Genomic DNA, 21,496 nt, shown 5'->3' on the forward strand with positions numbered 1-21,496 from the left:
CTTTTAAATTGTTTTGGGTGTATGAGGGTCTGGTGAGTGGATTGTTGGTCATGGAAAAAAATAAGACATCCCCTGAAAATAAGCCCTAACCTATTTTTTGGAGCAAAAAAATAATATAAGATCCTGTCTTATTTTTGGAGAAACATGGTAATAAAAGTTATCTTGCACAAATATGGGAAAATGGAGCTTTTTCTGCTCATTTGTTAAACGCTAAACAAGTATAGATGAATTCTTGTTCAATATCATATTCTCTGTTCCTTATTTGCAGCTAGGAAAGTTTTGCCATAGACAAGCTTCAATAATTATATTCCTATAACAGGCCTGGAAGTTTCACAAGGCTCCTGGCTATCATAGGAACTGCACGTCTCCTGCAATCTTGCCGTGCAGGGGCAGTAACAGTATTTATAATGTAGATGATGAGTGGGGGCTGTGATCAGAGGGGCACATAGGGGATAATAGTGGGCTTAACACTAAGGCCTCGTTCACATCTGCATTGGTATTCCATCCGGGGAGTCCGCATATGGACCCTCCCCTAAACGTAATACCATAGGCAATTGCAAGCGCTATGCAGTAAAAGCACACGGATCCCTATAGACTATAATGGGGTTCATATGCTTGCCGCCAGATCTTCGCACAGAACATGTGGAGAGGAAAGTAGTTCATTTGGACTCCCCCGGACGGAATACCAACGCAGATGTGAACGAGGGGTAAGAATTTGATTGTAGACTTTACTGTTGGGTCTCAGTATAACAGTGGAATTCTGCCCAATATGCTTCTAAACAGATGATGGACATGTCTTGCTTCAGTCACAGTCCTGTAATCAGATATCTGTCTTGTCTTGTAACTTGCACTTGTGTATTCATGATATGACCATGGTCCACTGGAAATGAACAAAGAAAGACAGCACAGAGTATATTTTTATTATACAAGCAATAATATTTATTTTCTGGAACTGAACAACCCTTTAATGAAACCTCAATGGTGCCATTAGCTATCTCACATACCTCCAAATTTATTAAATAGACAGTTCCCACAGGTGGATTGTAACATTACTTAAACCATCTGTACTTTCTTCTACTGTCATTCAATGGCCACCTGCTAATACTGCCATATACCTTCTACTCCAGTAATTGCCCTAAATACTTTAAAAATCCATCATGCAGACTATGTCTACTATAAACAATTGTACAGCTCAACCTAAAGCCAACCTAAATAGTAAGTATATATTTTTCTTCTATTCTATCCGTAAACCACTACATTCCATATGACTAAGATACATATACAATGTAGAAGGCCTTTTATTTATACTTGATACCTCCATTACTGTCATTTATAATGAAGATTAGTTACATTTATGGAGCACTAGTATATAATATAGTATACAGTGTAGTGTATGTAGCAATAGTCATAGAAATAGTTAAAAAATAAAATAAAAACACTCCAAAAATATTTAAAGAAAATAATTTTTGAAGGACATATTTTATATGAGACATTTAAAACAAACAAACAAATAAATAAATAAATAAATAACAACACTAAACGAATAAAGTGATGGTGGATGGAGTTCTGCACTCCAACAGTGAGCCAAGGTCTACATCTCATATATGTTGAATTACTACTGAAGATCCAGTAAGAAAAGTTGTTTTATTAGATTATGTAATCATCTTATATGTATTTATATATTACAGATACAGAGGCATTTATCATAGAGATCATTGTAAACTGTAACAGTCCGTGGAGTCTTGTCTTCCTCTTAGTTGGTGACCGCTATATGGGGGGGTGGTTTGGGGTATAACAGTCCATGGAGTCTCATCTTCCTCTTGTTTGGTGACAGCTGGACACGTATTGGGCAGTGATCTCCAATCTCCACAGTGGCCTCTTCTTCTCCCAGTAGGATGTAGAGTTTCCTCTTCTCATCTGCAGATATGAAGTCTGGGATGTGGGCAGAGAGTCTTTGGTAGTTGACGGCCCTCACAGCTGAGTATTTGGTGCAGTGTAGCAGGAAGTGGGTCTCGTCTTCTAAGGCCCCCTGGTCACAGTGCTGGCACAGTCTGTTCTCCCGTGGCTTGTACGTCTGCCTGTGTCGCCCCGTCTCCATCTCCAGGTTGTGGGCGCTCAGTCTGTACCGGCTCAGGGTCTGTCTGTGTTTGGGGTGGCGTATTCTCTCCAAGTAGGTGGCCATGGTGTAGTCTCTTTGCAATGACTGGTACACAGTGAGTTTCTTGGAGTTATTTATTGCGCTTCTCCATTCCTCGATGTACCGCTCTTTGTTTCTCTGAATGACTCCTTTTATTTGAGCCTTGTTCAGGGCATGTTGGGGGTTTTGGCTTGGCAGATGGGTGATGCTTGGTTGGGTGTTATCAGTTTTTCTCAGGGCTCTGTGGCTCAGCCAGGCTTGGTGGTGGTAAGAGCCAGGACTGCTGCCCTGTATGTGAGTCCAGAATGATAGCGACCTCTTCTGCATGGTGAGTCATAGAGGGAGTCTGCCTAGCTCTGCCCTGCAAGCCATGTTGGAGGTGCTGCGATGGACATGGAGCAGGTACTTGCAGAACTCCAGGTGGAATGTCTCTATTGGGCTGGAATCCCACTTTGACTGGTCTGGGTAGGTGGCTGGGCCCCAAACCTCACTGCCATAGAGAAGGACCGGAGCGATGACTGCATCAAATATCTTCAGCCAGGCCCTCACCGATGGTTTGAGGTGGTACAGTTGTCTTCTGATGGCGTAGAAGGTTCTGCAGGCTTTTGCTTTCAGGGTTTCTATTGCTGCTTTGAAGCTTCCTGATTGGCTGAGCTCCAGCCCTAGGTAGGTGTAGCTGTTGGTTTTCTCCAGTGTGGAGCCGTTCAGTGTGAATTGTGGGGTGGGGGCTTTGTTGTGGCCCTTCTTATGAAATACCATGACTTTGGTCTTCTTCTGGTTGATGGGTAGGGCCCATGTGGTGCTGAATTTTTCCAGCACTGACAGGCTTTCTTGGAGGTCTTTCACGGTGGGGGACAGGAGTAGGAGGTCGTCAGCGTATAGTAGGAACTTCACCTCCTGGTCGTTCAGGGTGAGGCCTGGGGTTGGTGAGGCCTCCAGGGCTGTAGCCAGTTCATTGATATAGATGTTGAAGAGCATTGGGCTCAGGCTACAGCCTTGTCTGACCCCTCGGGCCTGTTGGAAGTATGCTGTCCTTTTCCCATTCACCTTCACACTGCACTGGTTTCCGGTGTAGGAGCTCTTGATGACGTCATACGGTCTTCCTCCTATTCCACTCTCTAGGAGTTTTAGGAGCAGGCCTGGGTGCCATACTGAATCAAACACCTTCTTAAAGTCCACGAAGCAGGTGAATATCTTGCCTCTTCTGGTGTTGTGAACGTGCGTCTTGATGAGGCTGTGCAGGGTGTAGATATGGTCTGTGGTGCGGTGGTTTGGCATGAACCCTGCTTGGCTCTTGCTGAGGACCTCGTGTTGCGTGAGGAAGGTGATGATGCTGTTGAACTGTTTCCCTAGCGTACTGCTGATGCAGATCCCTCTGTAGTTGTTGGGGTCGTATTGGTCCCCATTCTTGTAGATGGGGGTTATGAGGCCTTTATTCCTGCTTCTTGTAAATAGTGATATCCTATACTACACAAGCAAAGGTTAGAAATACCGTATCTGCTATATATTTAAACCTGACTGTTAACAACATGATATTCTCTGATTCTATCGTGCAAAAAATCTTTAAACTTGAAGAACTAATTTATTTCTTAATACAGATATCGTGAACACAGCAAATCATACAAGAGTAACAGAGTTCATCATTCTTGGATTTTCCAGTGTCAAGGAGGTCCAGTTGACTTTATTTGCAATTTTCTTGGTCATGTATATCCTGACATTCGCACAGCATGCAGTTATTATTGTGGTTATCCACTTAGATCATCATCTTCATACCCCTATGTATTTTTATCTAATTAACCTCTCATTTTTAGAGATAGGTTACATCACTGTTACTGTACCAAATATGTTGTCTAACCTGTTGTCAAGTACAAAGGCAATATCTATCAATGGATGTTTTGCCCAGTTGTACATTTTCTTCTTTTTAGGTAGCACAGAATGTTTTTTGTTGACTACTATGGCATATGATCGATATCTGGCTATCTGTAATCCTCTGCATTATAATGGAATCATGAATAGACAAACTTGCATTAAGCTAGCAGGAGGTTGCTGGTTGACCGGCTTCTTTTCTCCACTTGTTCCGACTATTTTTATTTTCCGTCTCCCCTTCTGTCGCTCCAATGTTATAAATCATTTTTTCTGTGACTCACCCCCACTGTTAAAACTCTCATGTCAAAACATCAACACCATTGAAGTGATTAATTTTATTTTGGGTTCACTTATTCTACTAACATCCTTCTTGTTGACCATGACTTCGTACATCAAAATAATCTCCACCATATTGAAGATCCCAACTGCCGATGGTCGTAAAAAGGCATTTTCTACTTGTGCTTCTCACCTTATAATTGTATCTATATTTTATGGCACCACAATCTTTACATATGTCAGACCAAAGACCCTGAATTCCTTCAACTTCAACAAAATGGTATCTTTAATTTACTGTGTCATCACCCCTATGATCAATCCCATGATCTACAGTTTAAGAAATAATGATATAAAGCAGGCGCTGAAAAAAACTGTAAGCCTAAAATAGTTCATCAAGTTTAAGGGGCCTATATAGGAAAATGACGGCTTCATAGCAGTAGTTAAATGGATTACGCTCTACAGACAGAGTGTGTGAGCCCTGTCTTCCATTGATTTAAGCTTTGCATGGTTACATAGGTACTGACGCTTTTCTATTAATTGTTATTATGCATAGCTGTAAAACAAGCACCATATTGTATAATATGTTGAGTGTAATTTGTTTATTTATTTGTTTATACGTTTCTTCATTGAATTATTAACTGTTTTAGGAGGTAGGATACTTTGCATATTAAAGGGGTTATCCAGCTTCCAAAAATTATCTGAAAATACATCCACAGCAGTGCTAAATACTCATAGTTTCCTTGTGCAGCGTTTTTTGGCTTTATTTCACTTGAGACTCCTTGTATCACTATTATTTACATGCAGTGAATCTGTGAATTCAGTGACTTTTTTCATATTTTCCTTCTCCCTTCCAAAAATTCCTAACTTTTATATTTTTCTGCTGACATAGCTATGTGAGGGCTTATTCTTTGTGGGATGAGTTTCATTTTGCACCATTTTTTGTGTTTTGTTTTTACGACATTAATTCTGCATTAAAAATTATATGGCAACGTTGTCCAGTGGGTCTTTATGGTTACGGTGATACAATATTTAAATTGGTTTTACTGGTTTTAAAAATAAAAAATCACATTTTCAAAATGAACAATTTTCCTGGGGTCACCGTATTCTAACACCTGTAACTTTTTTTTACTGTTTTGTTGCTGGAGATATGTCAGGGCTCTTTATTTGCAGGACAAGTTATACTTTTTTATTGGCAACAATGTTTGGTATATATGACTATGGGGAAAAATGATTTGTTTCAGGGGATCCCACCATTCAACTCAGGAGAGTCACCAAGTCCACTATGACACCCCAGATAATGATGCCAACACCCTGGAATGCAACTGGGACAGCAGGGGAAGCATGTCTGGGGGCATCTAACATGCCCAAGTCACTGTATTACGTCGGGATCCCGGTCAGCTTGCGACATGCGCGAGCTGGCTTTTTCCCATAGGAATGCATTGACCAGCATTGATTGGCCAGTGTACAGCATTCGGCCAATCAACGCTGGTTCTGCCGGAGGAGGCGGAATCTAAGATCTGTCCACAGCAGTTTCCATTGTGTAGCACTGCTACACGGAGAAGCGGCAGAGTTCAGCACACACAGAGATGCAGCAGAGCTGAGTGTGCAGCATGGTTCAGAATGGTTCACCATTCGTCTAAAATGGAGGTCACCTGATTTCGGCAATTCCTTTTTCTGATTTTTTTTCTATGCCTCCGTTGTCGTAGTTCCTGTCCCACCTCCCCTGCGCAGTTGTTGGTTCAAAAAACGTGCCAGGGAAGGTGGGAGGTGATACTAATTTTTACTGCGTTTGCCTCATGGTATTCGATTGTAATAGAATACCTCGAATGGCCTGATATTCGATCGAATCTGTATTCGATCAAACGGTGTTCGCTCATCTCTATTTTTGATCCTTTTTTATTGCCATTCTTTGGAATGCGAAGTGAGCAACATTTGTTAATTTTTACATGGCGGTATTTTATTATTTTTTTAAAGTGTTTAATATAAAGGATAAATAATGCTATTTTTGGAGAGTGGGGAGGTATGTACCTAACACGTTAGTTTGATTTTTCTTTGTTTACTTTGTTTTAATTTTTTTTTTTAAGACTTCATTGTGAACTTTTTTTTTTCCTTTTGACCTTTCCCACAAGGGGACTAAAACCAGCCAAAAGCAGCCCGTTCATTTCTATGGGGAGGGCACGTATGCCAACTCCCATAGAAAACAATGGGATCTGTTTTAACGTCGCTGATTCGGAACGTTTACACTTTCAGAATCAGCGAGCGTATATTCCGTGTAAAGGGGCCCTGAACTATTTTTCTGTATGCATGTTCTGTGCAGAGACCATGAGGAAAGCACACGGAGCCCATTATGGTCTATGGCAGACCTGGGCAATAACCGGCCCTCTGACTGATTCAGTCCAGCCCATATAGCTTGTGGGATAAAAGCATAGCTCCTGAGCTGCCCGCTTTTATACTCAAGTATCACGCAGCTCCCTGCATGTCTCGCTATGTCCCTTTAGTGTTTTATTTAAGAAACCTTTCCTCAAATCACCTCCCTGCTTTTATAACTGCAATAAAAGCAGGGAGTGACCGGGGAAAGCTTGCACTACTGTACTGAGAGGACCTATGTGACGTCAGACGTCACATGACTAGGGTGGCGTGTCTTAGTGCCGGCAGGACAGTGCAAGAAGATGGGGACATGTGAGGTGTGTATCCTAAGGTACTGAGAGGGGAGGGGAATGTGAGCTGCAGGATGGAGAATGTGTGTTTGTCTGTGAACGTGTGTGTGTCTGTCTGTCTGTGTGTGTCTGTCTCTGTGTGTGTCTGTGTCTCTGTGTGTCTGTCTGTCTGTGTGTCTCTCAGTAACCTAGGGGCAGAGATGGAGGGGGAACATGAAACTGGGGGCAGATGAAGGGGGACATGAAACTGGGAGCAGATTGCGGGGGGGACACGAAACTGGGGGAGAGATGGAGGGGAGACATGAAATGGGGCAGATGAAGGGGGATATGGAACTGGGTGAGAAATGGAGGGGGGACGTGAAACTGGGTTAGATGAAGGGGGCATTTAAACTGGGGGGCATTAAACTGGGAACGACTGGAGGGGGCATTAAACCATGGAGGTAGCTGGAGGGGACTTGTCTCTAGTTGCCCCCAGTTTAATATCATCCTCCCTATCATCCCATCCTACCCCTACTGTTTAATGTCTGCTTCCAGCTGCCCGAGTTTAATGTCCCCCTCTAGTTGCCCCCAGTTTAATGTCCCACTTTATCTGCCATTAATTTATTGTTCCCCTCCAACTACCTCCACTGTTTAATGTCCCTCTCCAGCTGCTCCAGTTCCATGTCCCCTCTAGTTTCCCCCAGTTTAAACTGGGGCACCAGGAGAGGGACTTAATACTGTGGGGCAGTTGGAAGGGAACATTATAATGTGGGGACATGTAATGTACGGGTGACTGTAGGAGGATTATACTGTGTGGGGGCACATGGAAAGATGATTAGGAATCGGCGGAGTCAACATAGAAGTGGGTGGAGCTAAATGTGTAGCAGAGCGAATAGCCCTCTTATGCGGCCCCAAGGGGAAAATTAATTGCCCACCCCTAGTCTATGGGGTCCATGTGCTTTCACTGCACTCTGCTTGCCAATGCGTTTGGTAGTCCGTTTGGGTGGGGGGTCCCCATGCGGACTCCCCAGAATGGATTACCAGGACAGATGTGAACGAGGCCTAACGACTCACCACACTAAAAAGATTAATACAGTATGAGACAAGTAAATTAGAATGTGAGCACCACTGGACAGAGATTGACAACAATATCTATGTGACTGCAAAATACAGATGCAAAAGGAATTACATTGAACAGAGTTTCCAAGATTGTATTATGTATTTTATTTTTCTTATCTTTACATTGCTTATTCATGTACATGATATGGTTGTACTCCTGGCATTAGAAATGTTTCAACAAGAAGAGATGAGCTTGCAGCACTCCGAAGTCTTAAAAAATCTTCAAATTTTATTTAGACATTTCTTTAAAAACAGATAGTCCACAAAACATCCAGTGTAAGACGGAAAAAACACAAAACGTGATTTAAATGAATCGCTTACGCGTTTCGGGGGTTAGCGCCCCCTTAATCATAGCTTGACCTTGTCTGAATTTTTCAGCCTTATATATGGTGTTCACACAAACATTAGAAATGTTTGATATTGTCACTCACTGTCGTTTTGTCCTTATACCATAAATTTAAGGGTCCATTCACTTTGAGTTTTTTGGCAAGGATTTTGACGAGGAAAAAATCCACTTAATGAATTAGGAAATTTGCCAATTCCACATTGATTTTTGCCAAATCCACATGGATTTTCTGCCTCCCATTAATTGCATTGGTTTTGCAGGCAGAATCCGCCTGAAGGAAGTTTTTTTTTCCACTAGTGGAAAAAAAAAGCTAGCAAAACCCATAGAACTCTATGGGGAGGCTTTTTTTCCACATGGATTCTGACACGGATTCAGCACCAAAATCCTCACCCAAAAACTCAGTGTGAATGGACCCTAAGGCCAGGTTCACACGATGTCTTTTGGCACGTAATGTGCCACGTAGATGCCGCGGGAGCTTTTGCGGGCCGTATACGCTCCCATTGTTTTCAATGGGAGCCGGTACCATATACGCGGCGCTATTTTGCGGCCGCCACAAAATCACGGCCGCAAAACATTACATGTCAAAAGACATTGTGTGAACCCGGCCTAACAGCACATGTTACCTATATACATTATAACCGTAAGCACAGCCGCAATGATGCAGTAGCTTCTAACACCAAGACCATGTGATAGTCAGCTAGCTACCATTTAAGTCATCATGCCACTAAGGCCCCCAACATTTATTAGTCTAACAGGATATGTCTATATTTAGTTATGGCATACCATACGTTTCCCATAATGAAGACCGCTGGGAAGAATGGAAGACTGGGGAAAATTAGGCTTAGGCTGCATTCACACGCTGGCGTTTTTTGTGCTTATTTTTGCACATAGCGCCGCGTTAGCACCGCGTATACGCCGCGTTTGCGCCGGTCAACGCCACCACAAAATAGCACGGCGTTAATGCGGCGCTAACGCGGTGCTATGTGCAAAAATAAGCACAAAAATGTGAATGCAGCCTTACAATGATGTTGCTGGATTAATACAGTGTTTTTCTGACAATTCAGAGTTATGTAAAGACAGGCTAGATTCTTTTGGAAAATGTGCACCAGGATGGGCAGGGTTTAGAATTGTGCAAATGTGATTCAATAGCATAACTAAAAAATAAAAAATAAAAATATATATAATTTATTGATGGACATACATATTGAAAAAGCACTATATGCGCAAAATGGCTGTTAACTGTTTTTTTCTGCCTAGATGCTGTCACTCTCTCTCGATGTGTTTAAACTACTGGAATAAAGAAATCTTTTTATGAAAACGATTGCCTTGGTAAGTGCCCCTATTCTTTTTTCTACTTTTTGCTGATTTTTGTCGTGTTTATTTCTGGGAGCGTGCACCTCCATTAAAAGGCATAGACAGGCCTAGCCTGCCGTTTCATTACATTAATGCTACCTACAGTACAGGCCAAAAGTTTGGACACACTTTCTCATTCAAAGAGTTTTCTGTATTTTCATGACTATGAAAATTGTAGATTCACACTGAAGGCATCAAAACTATGAATTAACACATGTGGAATTATATACTTAACAAAAAAAGTGTGAAACAACTGAAAATCTGTCTTATATTCTAGGTTCTTCAAAGTAGCCAAAAACACTGATACAAAACAAAAAAGGGAAAAAAAAGGGGGGGGGGGAGGACCTGAAAAGTCCTATAAAGTACCAGTAACCACCTTAAAGTGGGATGAAACAGGGAAACAGGTCAATATAAATAGTCTAGATTGCCATATGTAATAGGTATAATATAAAATAAGCCGACACCCTCTCTAGCAATATCCGTTACACACTAAAATAACAGCAATAACAGGCCTGTGACAGGTGGAAAAGTTAAGTCACTCACAATATAAAATCCAAATTTTTGGCATCTTTCAGATGGGAATAATAGCCGGTGTTTTTTCTTTTTGTTTTGAACTCACAGCAGAATTGAAACATTTGAACTTTGAACTAGTTTGGGGTTCAAAAAACATTTTAACAGAAAAAGGTCGTCTAATTTTACACGCATAAAATGGAATCCATTGAAGTCAATGAGAGTCTTTTTTTCAGCGCTGATTCTTTACTTGAGTAATTGTGGCAAAATCAGCGCCACAAAACTCTGCTTGAATGCACCCTAACACTTAGAGACTTGACCTGAGCACGAGTTTGCACGGTATCGTCCCACCTATCCGCTGTTCACATCAGAGGCTCCCTGAACAAAGTAGCGGATCAGTTGAGTGGGGGTATTATTGTATCAGGAGAATGGTCCCTCAATCCAGACGTATTCCAACAGGAGGTGAGGTCTCCCAGAAGTGGATCTGATGGTGACCTGACTAAATGCCAAGGAAGAGACATTCTTTTCCCCTTACAGACAGGACAATCCCTAGGCAGTGGATGCCCTGTCCATCCCATGGAGGTTCAGGCTGGTCTACATATTCCCTCCAGTTTCCATGATACCAAGAGTGTTGATGAAACTTAGACAGGACCAGGTCTCTGCAATCCTAGTAATCCCATTCTGGCCAAAGAGATCCTGATTTGCGCAGCTCATGGAAATGAGCAAAGGCAATTATTGGAGGCTTCCCCCCTCCCAGAACCTGATCACACAAGGAGAGCTGAAATGTCAGGTTCTGAGGAAATTCAACCTGACAACCTGGAGGTTGAATAGTCCCTATTAGGGAATAGAGGACTGTCTAAGGCCGTTCTGAGGACGCGTGCCTTTGCTAGGGCTGAGTCCACCAACAGATCTTATGGAAGAATTGTAAAAATCTTCAAGAGGTGTTGTCAGGACCACAACTTCAGTTCCATTGATCCTCCGGTGCCGGTGATCTTGGACTTCCTACAGAACGGCCCAGATAAAGGACTATCTCCTGCCACTCTAAAGGTATATGTGGCTGCCCTTTCCACCTATCTGGAGAGGCAGTTATCTCAGCACTAAGTAATAAGTGCATTTCTAAGAGGTGCTACAAGAATTAGGCCTGCAGTGACTGCCCCGGCACAACAATGAGACTTTGGAACAGTCCTATCCTCTCTCTGTGGACCTCCATTCGAGCCTTTGGAAGAAGTAGATCTCAAACATCTATCATATAAAACCATTTTTCTCCTCGCCATTACATTGGCAATGAGGGTTGGTGAGCTGCAAGCCTTGTCATCTGAGTACCCCTATAGTTCGTTTTTTGAAGATAGGGTGCAGCTTCACTTTCTTTCAACCTTCAGGCCAAAGGTGCCTTCTGTGGAGAATTTATCTCAGTTGGTGGTTCTACCAACCTTCTTTCCGGATCCTTCCTCTTTTGAGGAAGAGAGGTTACACAAGCTAGATGTGGTGTGTTGTCTACAGATCTACATAGACCTATCCAGAGCTTTTAGAAGATTCAAGCATCTTCTATTAAAAACAGGTGGCATTCAGAAGGGGCTGAAGGCCTCAAAAGCATCTATTGCCTGCTGGATTAAAGAGACCATCAAGCTAGTGTTCGAGATTCAAGGGAACCTCCTCTGTGCTTTCTAAAGGCCCATTCTTCTAGAGCAGATATGTGCAGCAGCCGCCTGGTCATTTCATCTAACTTTTGTACGCCATTATAGATTGTCATCCCGTACTACTGAAGCCACTGCCTTCGGGCGGGCGGTTCTTGAAGCTGTGAGATGAGTGGACCCTCCCTAGGGGTATTACTTGTCAAGTCCCCATATATTGTGTTGGGGACGTAAGGGAATGGAGGATTATGTAGATAATCTGTTTTCCCTTAGTCCTAACAGCAGCACAAGATTTCCCTCCCTAAATTTTGTGTATTACTTGTTAAAATAACACACAAGGGGGAGGGCTCTAGGTCTTCTTATAGGGAGCTAGGCTACATTTATTATGCTAATTAAAAATTCTGCCTGTCCTATTAGCACACAGGGTCAGAAAATACACCATATGTTGTGCTGCTGTTAGGACTAAGGGAAAACAGATTATCTACATAATCCTCCATTTTCTCCAACAAGTGAGGACTGTACCAGGGCATTTATCCTTTGCTACAAGTTTTCTATATCAAGCAAAGCTCAGGAAAGCAACTTCAAAATATCGTCAGAGTTGTGCAGAGTCCCTGTCACCCTACCTGTAAGTTACCCAATGGTGTCAGATATCTACTGGCATTGTGGGCACAAATGTGGGACAACGCTATACCATGGAACGGCCACCATGGACCAAGGTTACTAAACTGATAAAAAAAATCTCACATATGTTGAGATTGAAAACAAATCTGCCACTCTGCTATCCATTCTTCTTGGCCGCCTCAAATTCCTTACCAGTTCCTTGATCAGCTTTATGCGGATTGCCATGAGAACAGTGATGCTGTTAGGATTGTGCAGTAACTGCGGCAATGACATGGGTGTCGCCGAATGTTCCTCTGCACAGTCCAGGGTTGCAAGGGTTAACCTGCCTTGCAACAGCCGGGCGTGGTCGACTGGTTGATCGACATGTGTGTCGACCTATGGACGCTCGGATTGGGCAGCTGGGCTATTTGGTGGTGACCGCCCCTTGCCTATATAAGGGGGCTGGTCTGCACGCCCGGCACTCTATGATCGCATTCCAAAACCTGAATTGATGTGTGTGTGTGCTTGGGTTCCTGCCAGAAATATTATTAGTTTGCCCTAGCTAGTAAATGACCCCTGAGCTAGTAATGCCATTGTTAGTCAGGCAGCATGCTGCCTTGTATGTGTGGTAAAAGTCAGTAGGGTCAGCTAGCAAAACTTCTCAGACAGGGTGACTGGGAGTGGGCTTGGCAGTTGTTGCCTGGGTGGTTGGGTGGAACTACCACACACAAGGTTTACTTGGTCTCTGGCTAGTCCTGGAGTTCAGGCTAGCCAGTTTGTTTATTTGTGCGGCTGCTCTGACTGCATGCCTCTGTGAATGTTAACAGAGCGCACCTGGTCATTTAATTTAGCTGGCAGTGACATCAACTGTCAGTCACTGTTCACACCAGGGTTTTAGCAGTCATAACCCAGAGGGCTCCGCAGGGTTTTCATTTTAGTTTTTTTTTTTTTTTTTTTAATAAACCCTGCTGACCATAACAGATGCCTAGACTTTGGAAAAACACGAGAGCCCCTATAGTAACAGATTGTTTCCAGGAACTTACTCATTTGAAATGTATAGAGGGAACTTGCATTGTGCCCATAATGAAGTCAAACAAGTGGGTTTGGGTCTGGGCTCTATGGTTAGCCTTTCCAACATCCCCATAGTTTGTGACATACACCTAATGTGGGGTTCTCTGACTGGTTACGATGATACCATATTTGTATCGGGTCTATTATGATCTAACAAAATTACTGAATAAAATACCATTTAGCAAAAGTAACAGTAATCCTCTCCCCCTACTGGATAAATAAAATTTTTGGATAGTTTAGACTTGTACGCGTGCAGTGACTCCTAATATTTTTATTTACTTTTTTGCTTACTTTAATTGATTTTGAATGGGAACTTAAAGAGAACTTAAGCTTGTGTAATAGGGCAAAGCAGCTAGGAGGCCGTTGATTACATGGCTATTCCTTGCAATCTCACTGAGAGTGGAGAAGGGGTCGAGAGGGAGAAAGAAGGAGAACTTTCTCACTTCTACAGCTAGCTTAATCTGGAACCAAGTGCCATAATATTATGGCAATGAGAGTTACCTATATGGTTAGTGCAAGCATCATCTCCTTCACAGGGATTTGGACTTCTCTTTGGAATGATAACCAAGTGGCTACCATTTAGACTTGTCCTAATGTAATTAGTGGCTGGCGAGGGCCTTATTTGCTTAGGCACCTATGAAGGGATCAGAAAAAACCTAAATAGCATTGGCGGACCATGGCTTGGTTGGGCACATGTTAGCCTATGAGTGTACCAGAGGCAGGCCAGGGAAATGGGCACACAGTAGTTGGGTCTACATGAGGACATGCTGAGAGAGGAGGTGGACGATTTGCCTAATTTTTTTTTTGTATTCTTACCTTTTGTATATCAATAAAAAAACACTTAAAATAATTTATATTCTGCATTTGTCAATGTATACAGAGCTTATATGGCAACATTATATGGCATTTATCATATCACATCAGATCAATGTACATTCCATTTTTGCAATACTAATCTGCTTTGCAGAGGTAACTCCAGGACAGAAGCCTCCAAGGTTACATCATAGAAATAACATTTTCATCAGTTTAATTGGTCTCTCTACTTTGCTTATTATTAACAAAAATCATTAACTTAAAAGAATACATGAGATCTAATTAATCCTCTGGCTCCAGGACTGGAAATAATCATTGTCTTCTCTTGGGCATGTTCCTAATTGACTGGCACTACACTGATACAAAGCACAGAGGACCCTAGAAAGCAAACTACATCATCTTGAAAAAAAAAAAAAAATCCAGCTCAGTGCCAACATTTGAACTTCTTCTGTTGTAATGCTAAAAACTTTTAACATTTACTAATTCTATGTATAATATTCGTTCTATAACTAAAGTTGGAAGTCAAATGACATGTTTATTATAAATAAATAATATTCTTTGTTAATTGTGGTTATTTTTTAGCAGGGAAATATAACTGACTACACACAGTAAAGATAGTCGCCCATTATTAGAAAAACATGGTTTCTTATTTTTCTTTAACCAGCACACACTAGACATGAGTGACCCTCTCAAGATTCATTTTGTTTCGGGTTCGGGTGTATTGGGTTCCAGATTTGTTTTGGGTGGAATAAATTGAGTATAACCACAATTTAAATTGGATTAAAATATACAGTAGTGTCTATGGCAAACACAGCTGAAGTTATGTCATAGTGAAAGTGACATGTCTGTCTATGGAAAAAAAAGATGCTAAGCAGTGGTTACAAACTCCGAGCTTAACCATACACTGCACTGCCACTCTCTTTAAAATGTTCCAAAAATTAGCCATTTATTAGGGAAAGGTGTTTGCCCAAGGTTTTTTCTAGACACATAGGGCAGTTATATTGTAAACCGAATTTTGTTGAAAAATTTTCCAGTTTTCATGGTTTGTAAGTGCTACAGGCTTGTTATTTTGGAAACCAATTTCTCGCTGTGAGTTTAGTTAAAAAGTGATGAAGAATTGGATGCAGAATTTCACTCAAACATTGTGTATATATTGGAAGAAGCAATGCTACTTGTGTACTTTATTTTGTGTACTTTATATTCTTTCAGCAGATTTCAGGTTCAAGTCTCCTTTATGGGACAGGAAAAAAGTTTAAAGAAAAGTTTCAAAAGTTAATAATAGTTTTGAGTGAATCCAAACTGCAGCACAGTGAACATAACTAAGCATCTACCCATACTGTCTCCTAGTGAAGACTTTAACTCACATGGTGGATGTTGACACATCTCCTGGTACTTAGCGACGGGTCCTCCCTGTTCACTTTCTGGGTTGTTAAAATTGGACACATGGCCAGAACCTTCCCTTTATGTCTTGGAGGTGCTGGTTGCCCTGTGGCAAGTTTCCTTTCAGAATGTGTGTTCAGCACCGCAAAGGGTGTCATCACAACAAGAGGATTCGCCTTTCCACAGCCAGTGTGGACATACTTACATTCACTGAGATGAACCAAGCATGGATGCCACAGGACTTGGCTGTGCCAGCACAAGTGAGTACTGTAGCATGAAAGAGAGCATTCCTTTTACACTGTCATCTGCTGATCCCACATAGATGTCTACAGAACCTGTTCTATTAAACACTTAGGGCCCCTTCACACGGAGGATACTCTGGCTGATTCGGAACGTGTAAACATTCCGAATCAGCAGCGTTTAAATTAGGTCCCATTGCTTTCTATGGGAGCTGGCATATGCGCGCTCCCCATAGAAATGAATGGGAAAAAGCAGCCCATTCATTTCTATAGGGAGCGCACGTATGCCGGCTCCCATAGAAAGCAATGGGACCTGCTTTAAACGCTGCTGATTCGGAACATTTATACGTTCCGAATCAGCCAGAGTATCCTCTATGTGAAGGGGCCCTTATAAAAGTAAATCCCCCTGACCGAGTGGAGAGGTTGTGTTGACGTAACTGATTATTTTACCCTTCCTTTGATCCTTCAGAACAATGTGTGCATCAGAATATTAGCTGAGGCAGGTAGCCAAAAGATACCAGTCTCTTTTGTCAAGTTTTCAGTGAGGCAATATGGATGATTTAATCTGATACATCAGGCATCGCTGGGTGGAAATCCTGGCTGATCCATACCTGATTCATCTTGACAAAGGTCAGTCTCTCCATATTCTAGGTGGACAGGCGAGTTCTCCTTGGGATAACTATGGTCTCCGCCGCACTAAACACCCGCTGTGATGCCACACTACTGCCTGGACAGGACAGCTTTACCAGGGAAAACTCCAGTTTGGCTAACCATTAGTCTAGAGGTTTTTCAATGATGGTTGGCAGAGTACACTCCAAGTATGCCACCACCTGTTGGTTCAGGTTACAAATTATTATACATAATCTCTGCAGCTATTATAAAGCCCTTCCTTGCGTTTATTATAGTGGGGAGAAAATAAGTGGCTTATTTGGCATTGTGTGTTGAAAGGAGAAAATTACAGGCATTTTTGCCATGCATTAGTGGCAAAAGAAAAGGATTGTTATCAACAAGCTCGTATTCACTGTATAGTGGAACTGAGCCCACAGCCTACAGTAATTGTCAAGCTAAGGAAAAGAAAAGGACAGAGGTAGGTTGAGGACATGTGAGGGTACAGGGCCTGTTCCCAGGCCATGCGAACTAAGGGTTGTGTCAGACGAACCCACCAACTGTTGTATGGGGGTGTATGATGTGACTTGGGAAGAAATGGATGACCGAGTCAACCATTCTATAACCACTGAGTTGCTGGTCAAGATACAATCGCTAACTGTCACTGGGATCTCAGGCCTCTGGAAGTGACCCCTGCTGCCATGCTCCCTTAATATGCTGTGATCTTTGCCTGCACCAGAAATATCTAGGCCTGTGACCCTCCCCATTAATGGTCTGCTGCTTTTCTGTCTGATATAAGATAAGATAATCCTTTAATAGTCCCACATTGGGGAAATTTCAGCATGTTACAGCAGCATAGTAATACAGGTACAGGATAATACAGAGTAATATATTACAGACGTAGACACACATAAGCTAAGAGGAGAAAGATATACTAGGAGTCCATAGCAGCTAAGGAAAAACGGAAGAGAAAGAGGAAAAACCTCATGGTCATCGTTATAATCATTAGTTCTCTGTGCGGAGAGATCTTCGCTTGGTCTGATGTAGATTATACAGCCTGGTCGCGGTTGGAAGGAAGGACCTGCGATAGCACTCCTTCTCACTCTTGGGGTGAAGCAGATGGTCACTTACAGTGCTACCAGGTCCCATCAGGGTCCCATACATGGGGTGGGATTTGTTCTCCCGCATGGAGGTCACCACAGACAGTATCCTTCTGTCACCCACCTCCTGTACTGGGTCCAGGGGGCTCCCCAGGACAGAGCTGGCCCTCCTGATCAGCCTGTCAAGTCTATTTCTGTCCCTGGTTGATATACTGCTCCCCCAGCAGGCCCAGTTTCGAATAGTACTCGCTCATCTCTAGTTATGGTAAATATCAATGGTTCAGTTATATCTGAAGAAGAAGCTCAGAGGAAGCTTCGAAACGTTATATTCTGTCATCATTATGAGTTAGCCATTAAAAAAGGTATCACCTACTGAAGACTTGCAAAGTTTTTTTGTTTTTTATATTTCATCTCTAGTTATAACAGATAACTGTGGAGATTAATGGGTAACAATCCTTTTATTTGCCACTAATGTATGGCAAAAATGCCTGTAATTTTCTCCCTTCAACATACAATGGGGAATAATCCACTTATTTTTGAATCCACTAATAAACGCCAAGAAAAGACATTATAACAGATAATTTCGGAGATTAATGGATAACAATACTTTTTTTTCCCAGTAATACACATCAAAAATGCCTATAATTTTCTACTTTCAACACACAATGGTGAATAAGCCACTCATCTGCTGATGTCTACAGAACCTGTTCTAGTAAATATTTATACAAATAGTGCCCCCCAACAAAGTGGAGAGGGCGTCATAGTGACATGGCGAAATAGTGTTAAGGTAGCAGCAGCATGAGGAGGCCACAGAGTGGCAAGGTGATATAATGTGGAGGTTGCAGCAGCCTTAGGAGGCCATGCAGTGCCCAGTGACAGATTAGGGGGGAAGCAGCAGCGTGAGGAGGCAATACAGTGACCCAGTGGCAGAGTGGGGAAGTGGCAGCAGCATGAGGAGGCCATACAGTGACCCAGTGATCGAGTGTGGCTAAGAATGATTGATTTTTGCCACTACTGTCTTGAGAAATGCAGTGTAATTTGATAGTGGCAACAAAATAGCAAATATGTCTGTAATTTGTTTCCCCACTGATAACCACTTTTAAAAAAGAATAACAACAGATAACTGCAGAGATAACTGGATAAGAATTCAGTTTTCTTTGGCAAAGTAGTACTGAAAAATGGCCTGTAATATTATGCTTTGAATGAACAGTGAATAAGCCCGATATAAAAAAAAACTCCTTGAAAAAGGCATGAGAACAGATAACTGCAGATATTAGTGGATGATAATTCACTTTTTTTTTTTTTTTTTTGCTGTAAAAGGCTTGTTGTGTTCCACCTTGAACACACAGGTATGAGTAATGAGCAGCAGTATAGCAGCAGTGAGTGCGCAATGTGTATTAAGATTCTTGCTGTTAATGACACTGTAACCACCCCAAATTCTTCTTTGATTTCCTCTCTACACTTGTAAACTTATTTCCCTGAACTTGTATCCTTTTTCTCACACTGTCCTTAGCTTCTGCTGATGGTTGCAGGCATGTCTAAGTGACAATAATTAAGGTGCACATGCATTTTAGCTAAAACCCACAATTTTCAGCACATATTGTTCTGCACAATACACACTAATGTTTAGGACATTCTTTTATTGTACTAATGTACTGGCCTGGAGAAATCTTGAGGTTTGAAATGTCTTAGTTTAATGTGCTGAGTTATCACATATCTTTTGTGCAAAAACCATATATTTCACACTAGGATTTGGATTAGATCATTATAGGACAAAGCAATTGTACCTTTCTGGAAGGTTTTGCTTTAGAAAGGTTTCCTGTCTTTGTCCTAATGTGATACGATCCTATTCCTGGCATTAGATATACAGCTACTGCACTGATCCATATTATAGCCACCTGAATGAATCTCAAAGGAAATTGTACATATAGAATTTTATAGGGACTGTAAAATGCTGTGGTTTTTGCCATGTGGGGATTCAGCATAAGACAATTATTTGTGTGGTTCAGACTAAGGCCCCATGTATTAAGCCACCGCCAAAAATCACTACAGGAAAAACCGTGGTGGAAACATATTGCAGTTATTTTTTTTTTTGCACTACTTATTGCAGAAATTCCATAGAGGCTTCCAAACCACGGTGTTTACACCATGTGGGGTCCCAGTCTTAAGGAGTATTAGTCATTTAGACAGGATAAGGAGCAGTTAAGTTAACCCCTTCACAACATCACTCGTATTATTATGGTGGATATCTGGAATTTAAATATGATGAATAGAGATGAGTGATCAGCCGATCCGAACAGCACGCTTGCATAGAAATGAATGGACGTAGCCGGCACGCGGGGGGTTAAGCGGCCGGTCGACGTCAAAGTGGAAGTACCAGGTGCATCCATTTATTTCTATGGAGCGTGTAACATCTTTCTCCATCCGGGCGTTGGCGTCATCATCCGGCCGCACGCTGCGGCACAGGAGATGTAATTTATTCCGTTGGTTTCTCTTTGCACTGTCTGAACACTGCCCTATGCCTTTTCTTTGGTAATTGATTTTCCACCACACCCATCTCCTTCACCTTCAGTTTGCTCTGATCCTCTAATGTTTAATCTGACCTTGCCCTGTGATTGACGGCCTGCCTTCCTGTCAACTCCATGGGCGGGTTCTTCCTCCCTATTTAGCCTTGGCTCCCAGTCACACCAGTGCTTGCTATTGCCATGCGCATACTTGCTCTTTACTGTCTCTGTTTTGATTACTCTATTATACTTGACCTTTGGCTTTCCACACTGACTTCTCTTTTTGGACTCCAATTTGGTACTGCATTGCCTGACTGTTACTGACCCTTGGCTAAGTTGACTTCCCATTGTTGTTGTTCGTCTTGTCTGCATTTTGTGTGTCACATATTCAGGGAGAGAACGTCTTCGTGGTTGCCGCCTAATACGTAGAATAGGGCCTGACAATAGGAAGGGACAGTTGGGGGCATAAGCTTAGGGCTCACTGTCTCTTGTGTCCCCGTTCCAGGGTTCCCTAACACTGCCTAACAGCATGCTGTTCGGATCGGCTCATCCGAACAGTACTCGCTCATCTCTAATGGTGAACACTCAGAAGCTGAGCATCTGCTATAGACGCCGGATCTCCAGCGCCTCAGACAAAACCATTTTTGTGGCAAGGGCGCCATTTTCTTGTAGATTATCGGCACTTGGAACAAGATCTGGGTAACTACATCTTACCCTGCAAAAAAGCACTCTTTAAATATTTACATTTAACCTAATATTAAATAAATTCTAAAATAGAAATGAGGTTAAAAAAAGTTCTATTATTATTTTTTAGTATTACTGAAAAAAAATGCAAAAAGTATTTATTTAATCCACCTCTCAGATACTCTTCAGTCTTTCCTGTCCCCCATCTCCTCAATCTCCTGTACCAACCTGGCCACCAGTCACTATACTGAAACTCTTAAAAATGCATTGGATGAGGTTGCTCCCCCCCTCCACTCCTAAAGTCCCACATAGGAGGCAGAAACCCTGGCACACGTCACAGACACGATTTCTTCAGTGGTGCTCTAGGTGTGCCGAACGTGTTCTGGAGAAAATCACGCTCACCTGCAGATTTCCTTCACTTCAAGTTTATGCTTAAATCATATAGCTCTGCCCTTCACCTTGCCAAACAAGACTATTTCACTGCCCTCATCTCTTCTCTCTCCAGCAACCCTAAAAGGCTTTTTGAAACCTTTCACTCCTTACTCACACCCAAGGTACAGACGCCATTCACAGACCTTAGTGCTTATGACCTGGCCACGTATTTCCATGATAAAATTGATAAGAT

General features: G+C 42.2%; 1 protein-coding gene across 1 annotated transcript; it reads left to right on the forward strand.

Moving 5' to 3' along the window:
- The first annotated feature begins 1,166 nt into the window (after nt 1-1,166).
- On the forward strand, nt 1,167-4,667 carry LOC142194065 (olfactory receptor 6M1-like). Its single transcript, XM_075263094.1, has 2 exons — nt 1,167-1,185; nt 3,751-4,667. The coding sequence occupies exons 1-2, from the start codon at nt 1,167-1,169 to the stop codon at nt 4,665-4,667; spliced, it is 936 nt and encodes a 311-aa protein (XP_075119195.1).
- The last annotated feature ends 16,829 nt before the right edge of the window (nt 4,668-21,496 follow it).

This window comes from Leptodactylus fuscus, chromosome 1, assembly GCF_031893055.1.
Source record: "Leptodactylus fuscus isolate aLepFus1 chromosome 1, aLepFus1.hap2, whole genome shotgun sequence".
NCBI lineage: Eukaryota > Metazoa > Chordata > Amphibia > Anura > Leptodactylidae > Leptodactylus > Leptodactylus fuscus.